Below are 18,252 nucleotides of genomic sequence, written 5' to 3'. Positions count from 1 at the left end.
CTGGGCATACCAAAATCGCTAGGTTTAGAAAAAATTACGCCAAATCTCAACGGGAATGCCCGAAACTCTTCAAAAGGTCGTTTGCATAATAGAAAAGAAGCAGATCTAACTTTCGCGAAATTTTTACAGTAATTAGATGTAAGGGGGAATTATGAGAATTTCTATATTGCGAGGGTCAAAATTGCGCCCGCCCTGGCTTAGGCTATTGGGCGAATACTATATGTCGCTCGCCTTCGTACTTGCTTCGTGGTTTGAAGCTCCGGCTCCGGCTTCGATTCTTTTATAGCAGGCTTTGCCTTGTGTCGGTCTGCCCAAATATTATATATAAACACTTATTTGCGTCTTATTTAATGGAATGATAGTGAAGATTTTGGGCGACGGAGCTCCGATATCATGCCAAATCTCTATCATCAGCAAAGTAGAGGGGTATTAGGGCTAGTGCTTCATAAGGGCTTGGTGGCCTTTATAAAAAGTAAGAAAGTTTCAATCCATTCTTCAACAAAATGGGGTTTTAAGGTGCTTTGTCTCTCAATCTTGATTGATATTGGAAGAGACATTGGCACGTGATCATCTCGGCTCGTGGCGTATCACGACCCGGAGCGGAAGACCTGAAGGCAATCAGCTCTATTTGGGTGTATATGTAAACGTCTAAAGAGAGAAAAGAAGAGAGGAGCGGGGAGCTCGAGCTAAGTACAGGGTGCCACGCTAGGGCCAGGTCATGTGACGCTGACGTCACAACATGGCGTGAGTTGAAATTTCCCTTCCTCATTCTCATCACTCTTCTCTCATCGACCATCATAGCATCCCACCTCGTTCCGCCAAAGTTGGTGGATCGCCACCTAATCTTGAAGAGAGCCTTCTTCTCTCGTCGCTCGAGCTTAGCATTCGCCATGCCACGAGTCGCCGAGTCTGAAACATTGGGAATGTGATCTGTCGTGATTCGATAACAAAAGGTCAAGCCTGCGATCCTGCCGTGAGTGGCAGCCACTCACAGATCGAGAGTCGAGATGTGCCGCCTCGATTCTCATGCAAAGTCCTTTTGTTGCCGCCAACCAAAGCATAGCCGGTCAGACCGTCAGCGAGGCTCCAGAGGTTTTCTTTCCTTACCTCAATTCAACGTCCCTCGTTTCAAATCTCTTTGCTTGTATTCTATCTGTTGAGGATCGCTTTGCATTCCCCTATTTATTTCTGTCCGAAAATCTGCTTTCTGCGTATTCATAATGAGTCAAGTCTTGACATTGAACACTGCAGTGCCTAGCCTGGGCGGCCAGCCTCGCGGCTATACGTCGCAAGAATGGGAAGCTCAGAGATCTGAAATTACGAGGCTCTATGCCGGTGAAAATATACCACTCAAGGATGTGGTCCAGATCATGAAGACGAAGTATTCATTCGTCGCAACGTGTGTTCCCCAAATCAGTCGCCTTCAGGATGGCTTCGTCTAATTCATACATTTGTAGAGATAGGCAGTACAAGGCTCGGATACGCCAATGGGGGTTGGAGAAGAAAGTCAAGAGCAACGAAATGATGATCATCATTGGAATGGACAAGAAGAGAAAGATGGAAGAAGGCAAAAATACCGCTTTCTTTGTCAGGAAGAGACGAGTGGACCCGAGAAAGATAAGTCGGTTTATTAAGGATCATGATATTCCGGACGGTCATTATCAAATATCTCGTAAGTACTTCAGGCCATATTACCAACATGTTCCGTAGCTGATGACGATAGCAACTCCGTCGGTGATCAGTTATTATACCCTCAACTCAGAAAGGCCCAGCAGTGTCTCTTCAGAAGAGAGAATGGCCTCTTCGTTAAATGGCCGCCCAGGCCAGACTAAATCGGCAACCACCTCTGCAATGCCGGAAAACTCTTCATCCGCAGCAAAGTCTATCCATGAAAAGAGCAACGTTACTCCAATTGGTCCCGCACAACCTGGGGAGGGCACAGATATGAGTTGCAACAGTCGGCTTGGTTCTATATTCACAATATCTAGAATCTCCTTTGAGGATCAATCTAAATCCAAAGCATCCACAGGAGACTTGACAGCAATGAGGGAATTTTTTGACTTCTCGGCAGCTGCAAGAACGGACGGCAGGTCAACTTCTTCAGTGACACACCTAACTTCCGTCCAAGACAAAGCACAGAGCAGACAGCCCAGCAATACCAGGAAGCGACAAGAAGTAACATCAGATACCGAGTCTGAGAGCACAGCCCTAGAAAACCTAGACTCTTTGATTGAGCTAGCAGGAACGGTTGAAGATCAAGGAAGATACGAGTGGTCTCGGGTCCTCCTCCAGCGTGTCGTGCGACTTCATCGGCAGCGCTTCGGAAACAAGCATCCGAGTACTTTCGGTGCATTGGAGGCTCTAAGTCGTATTCTTCGACGCCAGGGCCGATATGCAGAGGCTGACCAACTGCTCGACGGCGCACTCAAAGCATTTTCAAATACCGGAGGACCCAAGAGTCTCGAAACGCTCCTCTGTATGGGCTTGCTGGCACTGGCAAAAATGGACCTGGGGCTTCATCACCAAGCTATTGGCCTGGCTCGGGCAGCTTTGGAAATCGGTCAACAAACCCTTGGTCCAAAAGATCCTGTCCTTACCAAAGCCAAGGAGAATTTGGGCATCGTGCTCTCCTTCGAAGGTCATCATGATAAGGCAGAGAAGATCCATCGGGAGGTTCTGGCGATAAGAAGGGAGACACTTGGAGTAGAGCACCCGAAGACTTTGGACAGCATGCACAACCTCGCTATCTCACTCGGCGGACAAAAGAAATTCATAGACATGGAAACAGAATACGCCTCCAAATTCCTCATCGAAACGCGAATTCTCGGAGCACATCATCCACATGCACTCAACAGCATGCACGGCATCGCAAGAGCACTTTGTGGACAGAAACAATACGTCAAAGCCGAGGCAATCCATAGGACGATCATAGCCATGCGTCGAGAAATTTCAGGCGCTGAGCATCCGCATACTCTAACCGGGACCCACAACCTCGCTGGCGTTCTGCGTGATCAGGGGAAACATGACGAAGCTCGAGAACTTTACCACCAGCTTCTTGAAATTGAGAAAAGGACGATAGGATCAGAACACCCATGGACGCTGACGACGCAAGCGAATCTAGTCTCTGTGCTTGAATGTGTGGGTGAAGATGAGGAAGCGGAGGCGTTGAGTAGATCAACGCTGGAGGCGAGGGAGCGGGTACTGGGTACTGAGCATACGAGTACGTTGGCTAGTAAGAATCAGCTTGCGAGATTGTGCGAGGATAGAGGTGAGTATGCAGAGGCATCAAAATTGTATGGAGATGTTTTGGGGGTGAGGAGGAAGGTGCTAGGGGAAGGCCATGAGTTGACTCTTTCCATGTTGTCTTGCGTTTACAGGGTTGCAGAGGCGATGAGGGAGGATGTTGAGTCCGTGTACTCGGATTGATGTTCGATGCGCAAATCCCTTTAAATCTGACGATCCAATCAGTACGGAGGGGTATCTCAATCTCAAACCAGTATGGGCTCCCAGTCAAGGCAGACTTCAGCGCGTTCTCATGTTTCGCAGCTGATGCGTCGATTGGTTCCCCGTCCTGACTAAACGCAGCAAGGCTGCGCCTTCTTATCTAACCCCACGACCTTTCCTTCCTTCCTTCCTTCCTTCCTTCTTCCTTCATCTGCGACAGCCTCGTGAGAACAGCGCACAGGCGTATACATCTATTTCTGGCACTCTTCACACGGTATCATCGCGGCCTAGGAAATGGATGGGCTTAGCGCAGCCGCGAGCGGCATCGCCGTCGTGTCCCTCGCCATCCAGCTCGTGGACTCTGTGCGCGAGATCCGGCGATTCTTACGAGACGTATCCGAGGCGCCGAAGGAGCTGAGGAGGTTGATTGATTTGTTGGAGCAGCTTGAGTTGATCCTGGAGAATATCGGGGCGCTTGTTGAACGACAGCAGGAACACACTGCACAAGCGGAGATCGACGTGTCCGGGAGTATTTTGAGGGCGATGAGGACTTGCGAGAGCAAGCTGCAGATGCTGGAGGGTGTTGTGGAAGCTGCGAAGAAAAGTGCCACTGCGACGAACAAGACTACTAGGACGTTTGGGTCCTTTAGGCTGGCTTGCAAGAGGAGAGAAATCGAGGAGTTTGAGAGCCAGCTACGTGATGCTATCAACTTGCTGAACTTAGCGATGACGACGAATCTGACGTGAGTTGCTTCCCCCTAACCACTCTATCTAGTCTTACTTTGCTAATGAATGAAGTATTGTTCACTCCCAAAGCAATGATCATCACTCCCAAAGAATTGGTCATGTACTGGAACTTGTCACGGCTACAAACCAGATGACAACAACTATCAGCAGAGAACTGCTCCACTCAAGAAATGATTCCGGCACTGACGCTGACCACGGGGTTTCCGCCACCGCTGAAGTCAGCATCCAGAGCAAGAAAAGGAAGGCTGGGTTCAAACTTTCAAAAAGACAGTCATATGCGTTTTCCTCGTATTCCGGACTCTTTGGAAAGCTGTACATTAGAAGAAAAATCAGTGATTCAACTTTTGGGGACGAAGAGGAACCCTCTCCCATGACCGCTTACGCAAACGAAACCACCTGGACTTTCATGCCATCATTCTTGTCATATGCTTTCGACTTCCGGTACCTCAACACTTGTGGGCACATTGAAAGATCTCTTAGGACATATCCTGTTCTCCCGCTCAACCATCCGGTGTGGGAGATGTGCGAGTGCGGAGATCTTAAAGGGATTCAGAAGCTTCTTAGCAACCAACAAATTTCCCCGTCCTGTGTTAACAGTTATGGTACAACGTTACTGCACGTGAGATCACCCCAAGCCTTTATAAAAGCTTTCCTGGGAGCTGTCTAACGTTAATGTAGCGCTCAGCATCGTATAACCGGGCTGAAATCTGCCAATTTCTCATCGAAGTTGGCCTTACAGCTCAAGAGACTAACCGCGGGTGAGTGAGGCATTGCGAGATATTTCTTTGTGTTTGGCCTAACTGAATCTCAGTCCTGTATGGACCACTCATCCACGCATTCCGAACAAAAATCGCTTGAAGGCGGCCAAAGATGTTGAAAAAACGTACGATATCATTTCTTGCCATATGCGCAATTTAGACTCCACCGACTTCTCAGCTGGACTCTTTACAAGCACTTTCGTGGAAATTCCTGTGGACTTATTCACTAGGATAGTTCACGAATGGCTCACCGAAGAAAATATCAATGATTGTGTATGCCCCCCACTGGTAATAGCTGTAAAAAAGTTTGTGGAGTCTCTCCCCTTTCAATGTCCCCAGTGGAAGTCGATCATTTTTCACCTGATACGCTTGGGAAGTAATCTTCAACGAGGGTCCAAAAAAGGAATTACAATACTCGATGATCTCATGAATAGAGCCGACACTCCCTTTGAGTCCAAGTCTTTCGGCCTGGCATGGCTTGATATCCTGACAGAATTGCGGCTAGACGTGGTGGAATATCTGAGAACTGAGTACTGCTTCTATTTTGACCCATCTAAATCATTACCAATGTTGGAAGGAAATTGGAGCACAGATTTCCGTGCTCGGCGTTTGGTCGTATCGGAGGAGACGCCATCCATTTCCTGGGATTGGTTCATAGATGCGAACGGGAAAACATTTGAAGTGCTGGAAGAGTTCAAAAACTTCGGACCGAGCTACCATAACGTTATTTATTGGTATCCAACCCGCCCCGAACTGTTTAGTAACTGGCCATTCTTATACCCCAAGTGGGCTTTCGATATGGAAGAAGCAAAGGTCAGATCGTGGGATAAAAAACTCGCCGGGCTTGTCCAACTCGCCGAAGATCGATTCGAACGACGCTGGCACAAGAAGGCAACGAAGCTCGCTAGAGCTCAAGGGCTACTGTAGCGAGGCCCTAAAGTGCCAGGAGCTTGGATTGACTGAATTAACGAACATTCCGTCGTCTTTCTCCAGTCAGATGAATGTCTGGAGAACCCAACACTCTCTAGTCAAACAATTTCTTCCGAGCGTCTGAGGGACGAAACGGCTGTCTGCAGCATATCAGCAGCGAGGAGTGGGCTCACGTTCGTCACTGGAATTTCGAACTCAGCAGTTCCAAAGGCAAGGAGATTTTTGGACATCATATAAAAGTTCACAGGTGCGTTCACGAGATTCATATGGAAAGATGTTGATTCTTCAGGCATGTGTATTGTCCACGAAGCTGTATTCCTAAGCTAACGAGAGTATTTCCGGACAGAATCAAATCTTGATATCAGACCGGGGATGCGTTCAATAGCTCCAGCTACATGATAATCAAGGACATCTGTATCTTCTCGTCCGCTATCCACCATCTCCTTTCCCTCACTGTGCTTCAGGCAGTTCCGAGATCCTCGTCCCCCACCACATAAGCCCGGCAGCTCCCGCCAAGGTCATAACCCGTCCAATCCATGTCCTAACCGGCTCGACCCAGCAATAGAAATTCCAGTCACTCAGATCACCGACTCTACCCATCGCCTCCAATATATCAGCCACCAGGACTTGCGCTTCAGCGGAATGGAAACCCCGTGAGACCAGGTCGGACGAGAGTTTCTTGGCAGAGAGATCGAGGAGGTGGGAGCCGGTCCAGGTTATGAGGGAGAGAGTGGTAAGTGGCACGGCGGTGGCGCGGTGGAATTGCCAGCGCTGGATCCAGAGTTGGATTTCTGGCGCCGTGCTACGGCGGGATAGGGGAGAGGCGGGTGTGGGGAGTGGCGGGCGGCGGGGAGGGATGCGGTTGAAGGGGAGCGCCATGTTGATGCTGTGTCTTTGGGGTTATGCTGACGAGGAGTCGTTTGTGTTGATTTGTAATGTTGGTTGTTGGAGGAGTTTGGTTATTGGAAACAATAGATGGATAGATTTGAGGAAGTGAAGGCGTTGACTTGATTTTGCATTTCGCTGTTGTAAAAGTTTTGCGCTTTTATAAATTTGTTTTTTATTGTGTTTTCTTGTTTCGCGCTATTGTTCGGTTCACAGCTCATTCAGTCAATTGTTCCATTCACTGTTTATTCTTCGACTCCCACTCCCTTTTTGGCGGATCGCTAAATTTGACGACTTCCCCTACAACCCCCCATGTTCTTGCTACGCCTCAAAATTTCATTACAGTCATCCCCATAGTGATATCATACGTGGAGGGTAAGCACGTGGTAGTGATAAAGATGCTACTTATACTCTGCTTGACTAGCACTAAACTAATCACATTTTGCGGCGACTTCGAAAGCGCTTTCCAAGGTTGAAAACTCAGAGAGCGTAAAATGTATTAAATGCGTTAGGTCGAGAATGCATCTTTCTGCACGCCCTTCAACACTAGCTCATATCGCCCCACTATTGGCAGCATTATATTTCTGGACCCATGGCTCTCTAGGACACGGCCTCGTCAGTTCTATCTTTGTCTCTCGCCATGCTCGTATCTTTTATTTCACTTTGACAATAGGCCAACGCACGTTTCACCATGGATCTCCCAGACTCTGTAATATATCCCAAGCCGCCTAGCCAGGAACGGCCGTATCCAAAGCCGACCAAGACAGGCAAAGCTCCATTCAAAATTCCCGTCAGGCGCTCCAAGGTGAGGTAGCCTACGAAATCTATGGTGAGCTCAAGTCAGGCGGAGTTTCACTCATCGCTCTGCGCGGTGGGCTTGGCATTCCACACGCCTACTTGCTTCCGCTATCCCCTCCGCTCACCGACTACGGCATCTCAGTTGCAATGTACGACTAAATCATTTGGCAAGAGGCGTCACTGGGCATCTGTGCTGGGACTTGGGCCAGCAACCCAAGCCGTCGTAGACAAGGGCGGAAAAATCATGTGACCGAGAGAGAGTTGCGCTTTTCAACCAGCGAAAATCCTACCATAACTTTATTATAAAATAAAAAGAACCCTAAAAAATAAAGATTTTAAGATTTAATAAACTTAAACTTAAAAAAAAAAGGTCTTAGCCTAGAAAATTAATAATATAAATAACGAGTTTCGTTTTAGAAATGTGGAAAATACAAAGTCCACTTAGTAGTTTCATATACCCTAAGAGGTTGCCTTCGAAGACTCACTAGGCATTCTGCTAGAGTATATATACGGGCTAGAATATATACCCCACCAATCAAAATCGCAATCCATCGCAATATAGCAGGCTTTTGAGGAGAGTCTTTCTCTTCACTCGCCATAATGAAAATCCAACAGAGAAAATATATAGGAAGACTAGTCGCCAAGATTAAGCTCGAGATTCTCCACAGATTCCGTTCTACTAAAGTAGGAAAGTTGAAATTCCACGCAGCAGTGTGCAGTGCCCCAAAGCCGACAGCAAGAAAGCCCGCTTCAAAGAAGGGAGCGGTTACTTCAAAAGTCCCTTTCCAATCTTGAAGCAAACCGTGTCGGAAAGAAACTGGCTCTGAAGGCGTTCCCCGGCTAGACTGGCTCTCTGTGTCGATATTTTGATCTTGATTCGGAGTCCCTGAGACGGAGGAAGCTTCTCTGCGTCGAAATATATTCGATACTGGGGGCGTTGAGGGATGGGCTTCCGTGTCCATTTGTTCCTCTTTAGTCAGTGCGGGAATTGACTTTTCCACCGCGGTCGACGTGCCAAACATAGAGAGCGTTTGAAGGGGTATGGTAGAACGATCTATATCATGTTCTTCCATTGATTGGGGCTGATGCTGGCGATTCGCCGGTGTCATCATCGCTCGTTGGTCAAGAGGCAGAACATCAAGAACATCAGGGTTTTCGCTGACACCTTCCTGGCTAGGACGGCCATCATTCGAAATAACCGGACTGCTATGAGATGCAATGATAGAATGACTCTCGTTGGTATTTTCTTGACCTTGGATCCAGTCTTCAGGGTCGCTGGCAATGCGGAAACCGTTTCGAATCCGGTGGACGGAAGCATCGACGGGACCTATCGGTCCCCAATGGAGATAGTGGTTGTACCTGAACTTGACAGGGTTGCAAATTGAAGAGGCCAAGGTGGAAGCACTTGAAATATGGAGTTCAATAGTCGAGGTTACGTCAAAGGGCTTGTTCCACCACATGATATATGTGCCGATTGTAACGATAGCTTCAGCCACGGTCACCAGCTCAAGCAGCGTGAATGGCAGGTGCTGAGCTGCTCTGGCACTGCATTGAAGACCTAGACAGACAAATTGAACGCAAGCAAGTCCCTTCGCAAATGAATTCGCCTTACTCCTATCTTCAATATCTTCTTGGCGAAGATGTTGAAGAAGTCCCACGCCATCCGGAGGAATTTGTTTATCTTCAAGAAGCTGTATCACCTCCTCCACCGATATTGGAAAACGAGCGTCCGGGGCTTCCTTGTCGACCAGCACAAATCCACCCATAGCGGCATAAAAGGCGTGGGTGGTAGTCCAGTCCCAAGAATCGTATTTCCGTAGCTGTATCAGACTCTTTATGGCAACACTTCGCTGTCCGCTGGCAACCCAAAATGTGTACTCGGGAGCAATCATTGTGAGAGTCATCCATTTCAACTTTCTGAGATATTTAGACCAAAATCCTTCGTCCTTCCTGGGGATATTGAGATGCAGCGCTGTCCAGGTGCAAGTAAACAGTGTAAATAGGCAACTCCACTATGGGGGGCAGGCTTCATAGGGACAACTCTCGAGCTATGGGTTCTAAACGGAGGCGTGAACAAACATTGCCGACTTTCCGTCAATGCGAATTCACAGACAGGGAAATCTGTTCAGACGTACGCCTGGCTAGAGCAGCGCAGTATATGTGACTTACTCTTCTCGCAGACAATTGCGTGCAGGTCAATGTTGGATAGTTGTGTGGGTATTCGGGGGAGTGGGGACCGGATTATTGATCTGGATGCAAATATTGGCGTATTTAGTTTATGCAGCAAGTTTTTGACCTACGTAAAAGATTTGCGTCTATTTAGTGGATTTGTGACGGCGCTGGCTGGGGCCAAAGGGGGGTGGCTGTCACATGACTAGTTTCACCTAGCTAGCCGGCGTTTCAGTGGTTTTAGCTAGTATTCCCTCCTTTTATCCCCTTTCCTTCTCTCTCTCTCTCTTCTTCTTCTCTTTAGCTTAGTATTTTCAATACATGAGATTCTTGGATCTTTGAGCCCTGGCCATTGCCTCGATCCCGCCGTCACATCACCGGCAAATAACACGATTAAATCAGACCAGTGTGTCAAATGAGTAGAGTAGAGTAGAGTAGTGGGTCCTACTCATACTCTACTCAAGCTACTCATGAGTAGTATGAGTAGTGTGAGTAGGTACCCACGTGACAGTTGCACGTGACAGGCTAGCCTAATTAGGTAAGCCTCCCATCTAGCGCCAAGTTTCTACCCAATTAGGCAATGGCATTGCTTAGTAAGCGAGCCAAAGGTCAGGGGGAAATCAAGATTCTAAGAAGCATAACTAGTTTATTATTATAGAAAATTAATATTTAGCTAGTCTTATACAAGCCCTAGCTTACCTTTACTGGGGCTACTTAATAAATATCTTTATTATTTAATTATTATTAAATAAACCTTAGTTTATTATTGTCACGTGACGGCTACTCATACTCATACTACTCATGAGTATATACTCTACTCTACTCAAATTTTTAGGACATTACGCTACTCATATTCTACTCATGCTACTCATGAATATTCATGAGTAGTATGATAGCATGAGTAGTTCTTTGACACACTGAACCAGACCAATCCTGTAACGGCGGGATCGAGGCAATGGCCAGGGCTCAAAGATCCAAGAATCTCATGTATTGAAAATACTAAGCTAAAGAGAAGAAGAAGAGAGAGAGAGAGAAGGAAAGGGGATAAAAGGAGGGAATACTAGCTAAAACCACTGAAACGCCGGCTAGCTAGGTGAAACTAGTCATGTGACAGCCATCCCCCTAGCCAGCGCCGTCACAGGCGAGGTATGTTCAGTGTTATATTAGGCTAATAAGAATCTAATGCTATTTACTCCCGGAGCTCAAATGTATATTATATTAAAGGCGGCTGGGGAGGTAGCCGGCACTGCCTCTCTGGTGAGCACCTGCTGTGTCACGGCCTGGACAAGCTGTGGAAGTGGAAATGTGTGTGTTTTGGTATAAATATGTATGAATGATCGTGCCCTAAGGGCGGTGAAGAAGCTATATATATGCCTGTGCGCAGCACGTGACATGCTGTGTATACACTTATCGTGACCAGAGTAGAGGAAGACAGCATGTGCTAGTAGGTTCGAATCCTGCGGCTGCCAACCCATCATGCTCAAGATAACATCGTGGCTAGTAGGACGATGGATTTGTTTTGACAGGTTCGAGGACTGAATGCATTGACTGAACTACTGAGTGTCGTATGGACAGATCTCTATGCCCTGAAATGCCCTGAAACTTTACTCCTTCAAGCATTTGACTTATCACGTGCATAAAGCCTAGGGTAATTGTCCTATCATAGGTGGTCAGGTGGGACACCGTTCCTGTGGCTGGGGAGGTCCTGGTGTGCTGAGTGTGCTGGGTGAGTAGCCCTAGACTTGAATCTGTCCTGGGCCATTTGTCCTGGGACAAATGGCCATCCGGGACAGACCATCCAGGTAAGAGTATAGAGGTCCTCGAAGATTGTCAGCGTTTCTGCTATAAGGCACGCCACCCGGTTACATCTATTGATGTTAGGCCCGATCAGGATGCCTTGGAACGAAGTGGAGGGCCGGACGAGATCCCAACCAGAGATCGACTGCTGAAGCAGCTCAAATTCATAATTGAAGATGTGTGGGAGAAAGAAAAGTCTCTCGAGATTCTCAAAATAGTACTCCAAGTCTCAAGGAGAGTACACCTGGTGGAACTAACACCCAAGTATATGGAGGAAGTTGAAGCTGAGAAAGCTGCGCCCAAAAAAGGGCGGCGATAATCTGTTAAGGAGAGATTTGTTAACCTCCTCTTCCCCCACATGACCAAGTATAAGAGCAAGAAGGATAGGAAGGGGAAGAGAAGCGGGAAGGTAAGTGGTCAGAAAGGTCAGCAGGTGAGCGAGGAAGAGACGCGTAAGAGAGCAGGAAAAACATTCGAGTATTAGATACGGTTGGGGGAGCCGCTATGGAGAATGTCTCAGTACTACGGCCTCCCCATCCTAGTCGTACTTCTTATGGAGGTAACAGAAACGAGGTAGGTTCTTGCTTCCCAGGTGCGGATGGATCTTGTTACTCTGGTTCGCTAATTATTAGTCTTTGTACACTCCGGAAGGGTCAGGATCAAGATGTCGTCGACTATATTCACTTATGTCATCCAGGGTTAAAGGAGCAGATCAGCAATCTGTCCTTCCTTCTTCCAGGTATAGTTGCAAGTGGGCTCCCATCAGAATGGCTAGTGATCGAGACAATCCCGTATCACGAATTATTAGATTATCCCTTCGAGAAGCTATTTCAATTCTCTAATGATCGCAAATCATCAAAACCCGGTGACCTCCCCTCGGAGGACCCATCTGTCACGTGCTACGCACAGGCATATATATAGTTTCTTTACCGCCATTAGGGCTCCATCATTCTTACATATTTATACCAAAACACACACATTTCCACTTCCACAGCTTGTCCAGGCCGTGACACCATCTGAGATGCCTGTAGAGACTGTTGACGCTCGACAGGATAATGCGGCGGTTAGGCTTTCTGACCAGTGGCAAGCTAATTAGCAGCTATCCTATGCCCAAGGCACCATAAAGTCTGTCCAGAGTATGCGTCCAGACTATAGTTCTGGCAGCCTTCAGCCACGCTCCCCCGGTATTGAAATTGAGGCCGGAAATCTATCTAATTCTACCATGGATTATAGCGAGTTCGCACACCTGTTAGCATGTCACGAGAAATCCGATTATTACCAAGAGCTTGATCAGGAGTTCCGCAAGTATATGGAAGATCCTTCTTATTTCCAGGACAATGATCGGTATGCACAACCGCAGCCGGTCATAGTGGGGGATTTCCCAACCCTCAAGACTATTATTTCCAGGGCGTTGATTAGCGTGCACAACAGCTGTCTGCTTGCGAGCTAGACTCCCAAGACAGTGACTTGCAGCGATCAGGTCCAGAATGCTCTGACTTGGGTTCGTTTATCAACTATTCTCCCCAAAATATACCTAGCTTCGCATCTACATCCAAAAGTCAATCTCGAGGTCAGAATTTACCAGCGCACCTTGTGGATATGCCGCGAGCCTCAACGTAGCTGCAATCCCCTAGCGCATCAACTCATTATTCTACTCTGGCTACTGAGCCCGATATAAAATCACCGGCTCTCGTTGATACCTGGCAAAATGAAGGAAGGCATGACCATTGTATGATAGCATGGACTGCTCATAATCAAGGCGCCGGAACAGTTAATCCCAAAGATATCTTCCAAGCATCTATTTAGCATTTGGTACAAAATAAATAATTATTGGCAAAGCTTTGGGCTCCAAGAATATTACAAAGAGCAGTGATATTGTATAGCATCACTTGCAGCAGCGAACACGGTTGGTTTCGATTTTAATTTGATTCCTAGTCAGAGATTGTTCGACTGGATTCAGGACCCTCAGTAATTTTTCTCAGTGAACGGAAATGGGACTGAGGCGACTACAAGATTGTGAAGTGTCTACAAAGAATTGCTCAATGCTAGGATGGCTGTTGAGCTCTACTTCAATGCCCTAAATGTGTTCTACATTGATTCTCGACGACTCGTACAATCCCAATTTTCCAGACCGACGTATGCTAAAGGTGCGAGAGAAGGAACAAGCAATCGGTATCTCCCTCATGGAGCCACATATTCCAAGCTCAAAGTTCCCTACGGCAGTCGTGAAGTTGTTGGACAGCCTGATCCAATTCCATGAAAATTAAGAGGAATACGAGCACTGTGACTGCCAAAGCACACGAAACACCCCGGAACCACCACTGAGCCACGCAGTGGGTATGCTGTTCATCACCCACATAGGAGATCTCCTGAATTATCTCTCCCTCGCCCATATGCGCCCTTTTCGGCGCGCCCTTCATGGCCGTCAGATCCTTGGCAATCCGCTTGCTACTTGCTAAATTGCATCCCCGGTTGACCAAGTCCGACTCAAGTTCTTCTGCATTGCTGTCGTTGATCCAACGTCCGTCCCAGGCGATCTCGAACTTGAGGTCTGGGTCGAAGGTGACGTCGTGCTCATCGTGCCACTTTTGTAGCCATTCACGGGCACTGTTGGTGGGCGAGGCAATGCCCAAGAGGCATGGGTAGTAGCATAAATCTGGCATTGTGGAACCTTGTGAACTTCGTCGAAATTTGGTTCCGGTGGAATGTTGACTCGGTCTGAGAAGGGATCGCTGATCAGACTGAGGATTTGTGATGAATGGCGGTGATAGTGGAAAGAGGATTCTCAGGACCGGTGAGAACATTGTTTATATCTCTATTTGGATTTCTCTGCTAGTAAGTTCAGTTTGACTATGGAGCAATCATTCTCTTTGTTCAACAAACACAGAAAGACCGAAGTTCCTCACCTCCTGCAACTAAGCGGGACGGAGCAAAGGGGGTTGTTTCGAAGTGACCCCAGCGCATGAAAAATGCAACCAAGCGCAAGCTAAGTCTTTGAGGTCATCTATCTCTTTTAGCTATCGTTGGTAGTATTTTTCACAAGTCGCAATTGTAACAAACTCTTCTAGCCATTCACAATACAATGCTTGAGCCCAAACGAAGGAGCATCTAATAATCACGTGCTCGCTCCGATTTGCCTGCACAACAAGCTTTGAGAAGGAGCTAAGTGTGGGCCGGGGTTGGCACTTAAGCTTTACAAACTCAAAGTGAGGATCGATAGGTCTGGACGAGTGCTTAAGCTACACGATAAAATATTTCCCGATCGACGGCCGAAAACCCACCTCAATACACGACCTTAAGGGTGGAACGATTTGAAAAATCCGCTCGACGGGTTTTCTAAGGGGTCCCCCGCAGAGCCTCAAGTTTTGCTAATTTTTGGTAAAGGTGTGGAATTTTTTGTTTGTTTGTTGATAAAGCGAGCTCCCTTGAGCGGACATGAGAGACCGACACTGCTTGATTTCAATCCTACGGGGACAAATTATGAGATAGACTGCCAGCAGTCTTTCGCTCGTTCCGTGACCCATTAACGCACAATCGTGAATCATAAGTCATGGAAAATTACTAAACTCCTGTGCTTGCGTATGCCTTCAAATGGGTTGTAAATGACCGTCCAGTTGCACGGAGTCTATCTAACCATCAAGCCCTCTACTCCGAAGGCAAAACGCTAATGAATGACATGACATAAAAGATAGAAAAATACATTAAATTGTGAAGTTGGCCGATGTGTGGGGAGGGCTAGAAGCCGGTCAGCTCGTACCCTTCGAGGTACTCTTGCACATGTTGTTTTATTGCCACGGCGTTCTGGAAGAATCCATTTTCTCCGAATCCGAAGCTGCGTGGTAGCCACCCATTTTGTTGTTGAGGAGGGGCAGGAGCGAGAGTGACTGTGGCCGTTGCCTCTGCTTCTGTGATTGTGACGGTCGTATCGTCGGATTGACAGGCTGTGGGCATGAGATTCGCTCGTTCTCGCATGATATAGAGAGAGGGGTGGACGAGTGGGAGCTTGAACTCATTTCTGTTAGTTGAATTCTGACGGGTGTATTTGTGTAAGTACCTCGGATAGAATGAGAGCTTGAGCAATACCCATGGTCTCAGCTATATGTTTCAGTCTCCCGCGGAGGAAAATTCGTTGTGAAGGCGAAGCAAAATCCGAAGCTGCAGCGGTGAAGAGTGGCCACATGACAAAAATACCTGACAGCGGCTTGACGCTGGGATCGTCGCTAGAACCACAGGCAAAGTTGGCCCTGGCTTTCATTGTTACATCATTTTCGCTGTTCCAGCCAAAGAAGTAAGGGACGCTGGCGACTATATCTTCGACGAGTTGACGGCAGATTCGGGCGGCTGTGGTGTATTCAGGCGTGAGTCGATAGTCATGCGAGTTTCCTAGCCAGGCGACGCAGCGAAGAATGGTGGAATAGATAAATAACCGACAAGACCGGACGATGTTGTATTTGTATGCCATCCACAGCTCCCCATAAGCATCCACTCTACCCGGATGCACAAGCGATGTTGAGAGATTTTGGACGGCGCTATCAACCCAGGCGACAGTCTTGATCTCCCAACCGGCTGGAAGGGCCTTGATCCAGTCCAAGTATTCCTGATCGAGAACTTGCGCTCTTTGTAATAGTTTCTTTACTATTTCCGTGTTCTCGGCGGAGTGAACTTTTAGTGTTGTGGTTTTATCAGTGTCTGCTCGCAGAGCGGCCATTTTGAGATTGGCAGCCGCAAAAGTTTGGACGACAGGGTCGTCTGCTTCGATAGCCATCCAATCTACATTTGGGTCTGCCGCTTTTGAATTTGCTATACAATGGATGGTCTTTCCAAGTAAGTCATAATGAGCTCAGGGAAAGGGAAAGCAGGAGAGTTACCATGTGAGCTCTGACCGAAATGAAAATTTCACGGGCAATTTTTGACTGCCACTTATGCGGCTCGCTTCCACGAGACTTGATTACTGCAACAGCTCCGTCGATGTGGGAGGCCCATCCTCCGATCTTCAATCTTGAGGGGGTTAGTTGCTATGGTTCGATTAGTCAACTGCTTTCTGCTGTGCGAGATCCGCGGTCTCACCTCGAAAGTAGCCATCAACATCACAGAAACGAGTATCGAATCACTTGAAGCCAGTCTGGGATCTCTTAAAGCTGAGTTGATCTCCTTTAAAGCATTCAGGTACCATAGATCGGCCTTTGGAAGTAGAGCCTTTGAATTCGGTCGGGTGCCCAAAGCTGCGAGGGAAACAGCGGAAAATGCGAGTAAGAGACCCTGAGATGGATCCCTTTGTTTCAAAAGTGGTAACGTAAAGTCGAAATAACCTCTCATAGTGCCTGCCTTTGGGACCAGGACAAAATTGGCCAGAAAGAAACATGCCGCTTGCTGGTTGAGGGGAGTCGTCATATGCCCTCGGATTGTAAGATGGTGGGTGAAAGACGAAACAACGCTGCTAACGTCCTCTTCTGGGCTTCTAAAAGAGTCTTGCGATGAATTTGACGATGAGGAACTGTTCCGCGAGTGGGAGATACGAGAACTGGAAGCTGCAGCAGGATAGAATAGAGCTGGATCAAGGAACGAGTCTTGGTAGATCTCTGCTTGATTGACGACATCGTGAAGTACTGGGTATTGAGTCTGATTCAGCCTCCGGTTGTGCTTCTTCTTCGTAGATTTACTCTCATCTCGCAACTTGAGCTCGAACGCATCCCGATATCCAGGGCACACCCTCTTCGACTTCTGGCATCGCATACATCCAGGCTTCCCTTCATCGCACTATTTATGGTCAGTCAAATGCCCATCTCGGGTGCCCACAGAAGTGGAAATTTGATCGAGCAGACGATCTCAATTGCTGAGGAATCAATTACCTTAATTCGCCCTGGGTATTCATCAGCAAGTTCCACCGTGGTAGGAAATGGGACAGCATACTCGCACGGCACATATAACACCCTCTTGATGGTTTGCCTGTGTTGACCATATTTCTACCGGATATTATTGGGAAGCTGGGTTGATGTTGCGATTGGACGTTCTTCAAGTGGAAAAGACACTCGACAGAGGGATAGCTTGCGAAGGTGTAGGATAAAGCCAATGCTCTTATGTCCGCTCCCGGTTGAGCTCGAACTTAAATGGCGCAGGGAATGTGGGAATCATTTGAATACGAATTCGAGAGGCTATGCTGAGTTCCAAAGAAAATGCTTCGCTAGTGGTTTGGCGGAACGGCGGGAGCAGGTTTGCTCGATTGAAAGGGGATGGATTGAAACGTCCGGAAGCCTAAAGTGGTGTGGCAACGAACCATATAGAAGGGTATTGAACCTGTGTTGAGGAGGGGTTATCCCCCGACCTTGGATGAAGCAGGGTTATCCTTTCCAAGCAGTATCACGACACCAGCCACCGAGTAGAAAACACAGATGGCGATAAAACGGTTTAATATAGAAAGTTGGGAAAGCAAGACATCTATCCTATTTTGAGATTCTTAACGCCTTGCGCGGAGAAACAAGGCCGAAAAGGCATTACTGGAACGAATTGGACGATCCAGAATGCGACCACGAGTACGATTGTGGGGCAGGTCAGGGAACTTTTTCGTGTGCACAAGGAGCACTGCAAGAAACAAGGTGTCAAGAAGAGGTCTGAGACCTGCGTCAAAACAAGCCCTAAACACAGGACAGCCCCGCCCCTCTTCCAACGGCCAAATCACATGCTCGCCTTCGAGTCGTCAACCATGAATGCAAGGTCAAGCCTGGTA

The 18,252-nt window shown here is 47.7% G+C and overlaps 6 protein-coding genes across 6 annotated transcripts; 2 read left to right on the top strand and 4 right to left on the bottom strand.

Annotated features, from left to right (window-relative positions):
- The first annotated feature begins 1,344 nt into the window (after positions 1–1,344).
- K444DRAFT_358995 (TPR-like protein) lies at positions 1,345–3,582 on the top strand. Its single transcript, XM_024872161.1, has 3 exons — positions 1,345–1,403; positions 1,458–1,672; positions 1,724–3,582. The coding sequence occupies exons 2-3, from the start codon at positions 1,522–1,524 to the stop codon at positions 3,424–3,426; spliced, it is 1,854 nt and encodes a 617-aa protein (XP_024738829.1). The 5' UTR covers positions 1,345–1,403; positions 1,458–1,521; the 3' UTR covers positions 3,427–3,582.
- A 156-nt stretch (positions 3,583–3,738) lies between these two features.
- Positions 3,739–5,876, top strand: K444DRAFT_642186 (uncharacterized protein; the record flags this gene model as incomplete). Its single annotated transcript, XM_024884707.1, has 5 exons — positions 3,739–4,187; positions 4,282–4,810; positions 4,870–4,949; positions 5,003–5,222; positions 5,265–5,876. 5 exons carry the CDS (start codon positions 3,739–3,741, stop codon positions 5,874–5,876), a joined length of 1,890 nt encoding a protein of 629 aa, XP_024738828.1.
- Positions 5,877–6,212: 336 nt separating this feature from the next.
- On the bottom strand, positions 6,213–7,174 carry K444DRAFT_358928 (uncharacterized protein). The gene has a single exon (XM_024872160.1). It carries the CDS (start codon positions 6,756–6,758, stop codon positions 6,330–6,332), a length of 429 nt encoding a protein of 142 aa, XP_024738827.1. The 5' UTR covers positions 6,759–7,174; the 3' UTR covers positions 6,213–6,329.
- An 801-nt stretch (positions 7,175–7,975) lies between these two features.
- K444DRAFT_718456 (uncharacterized protein) lies at positions 7,976–9,547 on the bottom strand (the record flags this gene model as incomplete). Its single annotated transcript, XM_024888428.1, has 3 exons — positions 7,976–8,310; positions 8,614–8,794; positions 8,933–9,547. Coding segments are annotated over 3 exons (1,131 nt in total), but the record flags the coding sequence as incomplete, so codon positions are not given.
- A 4,185-nt stretch (positions 9,548–13,732) lies between these two features.
- On the bottom strand, positions 13,733–14,372 carry K444DRAFT_718452 (uncharacterized protein; the record flags this gene model as incomplete). The annotated part of the gene is made up of 1 exon (XM_024888427.1): positions 13,733–14,372. The coding sequence occupies exon 1, from the start codon at positions 14,330–14,332 to the stop codon at positions 13,733–13,735; it is 600 nt and encodes a 199-aa protein (XP_024738825.1). The 5' UTR covers positions 14,333–14,372.
- A 687-nt stretch (positions 14,373–15,059) lies between these two features.
- Positions 15,060–17,596, bottom strand: K444DRAFT_662104 (uncharacterized protein). The gene is made up of 6 exons (XM_024886656.1): positions 17,439–17,596; positions 17,378–17,388; positions 16,596–17,285; positions 16,397–16,543; positions 15,583–16,344; positions 15,060–15,530 (listed from the first exon to the last, which is right to left on the bottom strand). Exons 1-6 carry the CDS (start codon positions 17,485–17,487, stop codon positions 15,264–15,266), a joined length of 1,926 nt encoding a protein of 641 aa, XP_024738824.1. The 5' UTR covers positions 17,488–17,596; the 3' UTR covers positions 15,060–15,263.
- Between the last annotated feature and the right edge of the window lie 656 nt (positions 17,597–18,252).

This window comes from Hyaloscypha bicolor, assembly GCF_002865645.1.
Source record: "Hyaloscypha bicolor E unplaced genomic scaffold K444scaffold_55, whole genome shotgun sequence".
In the NCBI taxonomy this organism is placed as follows: Eukaryota; Fungi; Ascomycota; class Leotiomycetes; order Helotiales; family Hyaloscyphaceae; genus Hyaloscypha; species Hyaloscypha bicolor.
This window is presented reverse-complemented; position numbering and strand designations above follow the sequence as displayed.

Coding starts and splice junctions, on each gene's coding strand:
- K444DRAFT_662104 (XM_024886656.1), bottom strand. CDS start 17,487: ATGGTCAACACAGGCAAACCATCAAGAGGGTGTTATATGTGCCGTGCG. Junction 16,345..16,396: donor TTTCGGTCAGAGCTCACATG/GTAACTCTCCTG, acceptor TTACTTGGAAAG/ACCATCCATTGTATAGCAAA. Junction 15,531..15,582: donor AAGCTCTCATTCTATCCGAG/GTACTTACACAA, acceptor AATGAGTTCAAG/CTCCCACTCGTCCACCCCTC.
- K444DRAFT_358928 (XM_024872160.1), bottom strand. CDS start 6,758: ATGGCGCTCCCCTTCAACCGCATCCCTCCCCGCCGCCCGCCACTCCCC.
- K444DRAFT_358995 (XM_024872161.1), top strand. CDS start 1,522: ATGATGATCATCATTGGAATGGACAAGAAGAGAAAGATGGAAGAAGGC. Junction 1,673..1,723: donor CGGTCATTATCAAATATCTC/GTAAGTACTTCA, acceptor TGATGACGATAG/CAACTCCGTCGGTGATCAGT.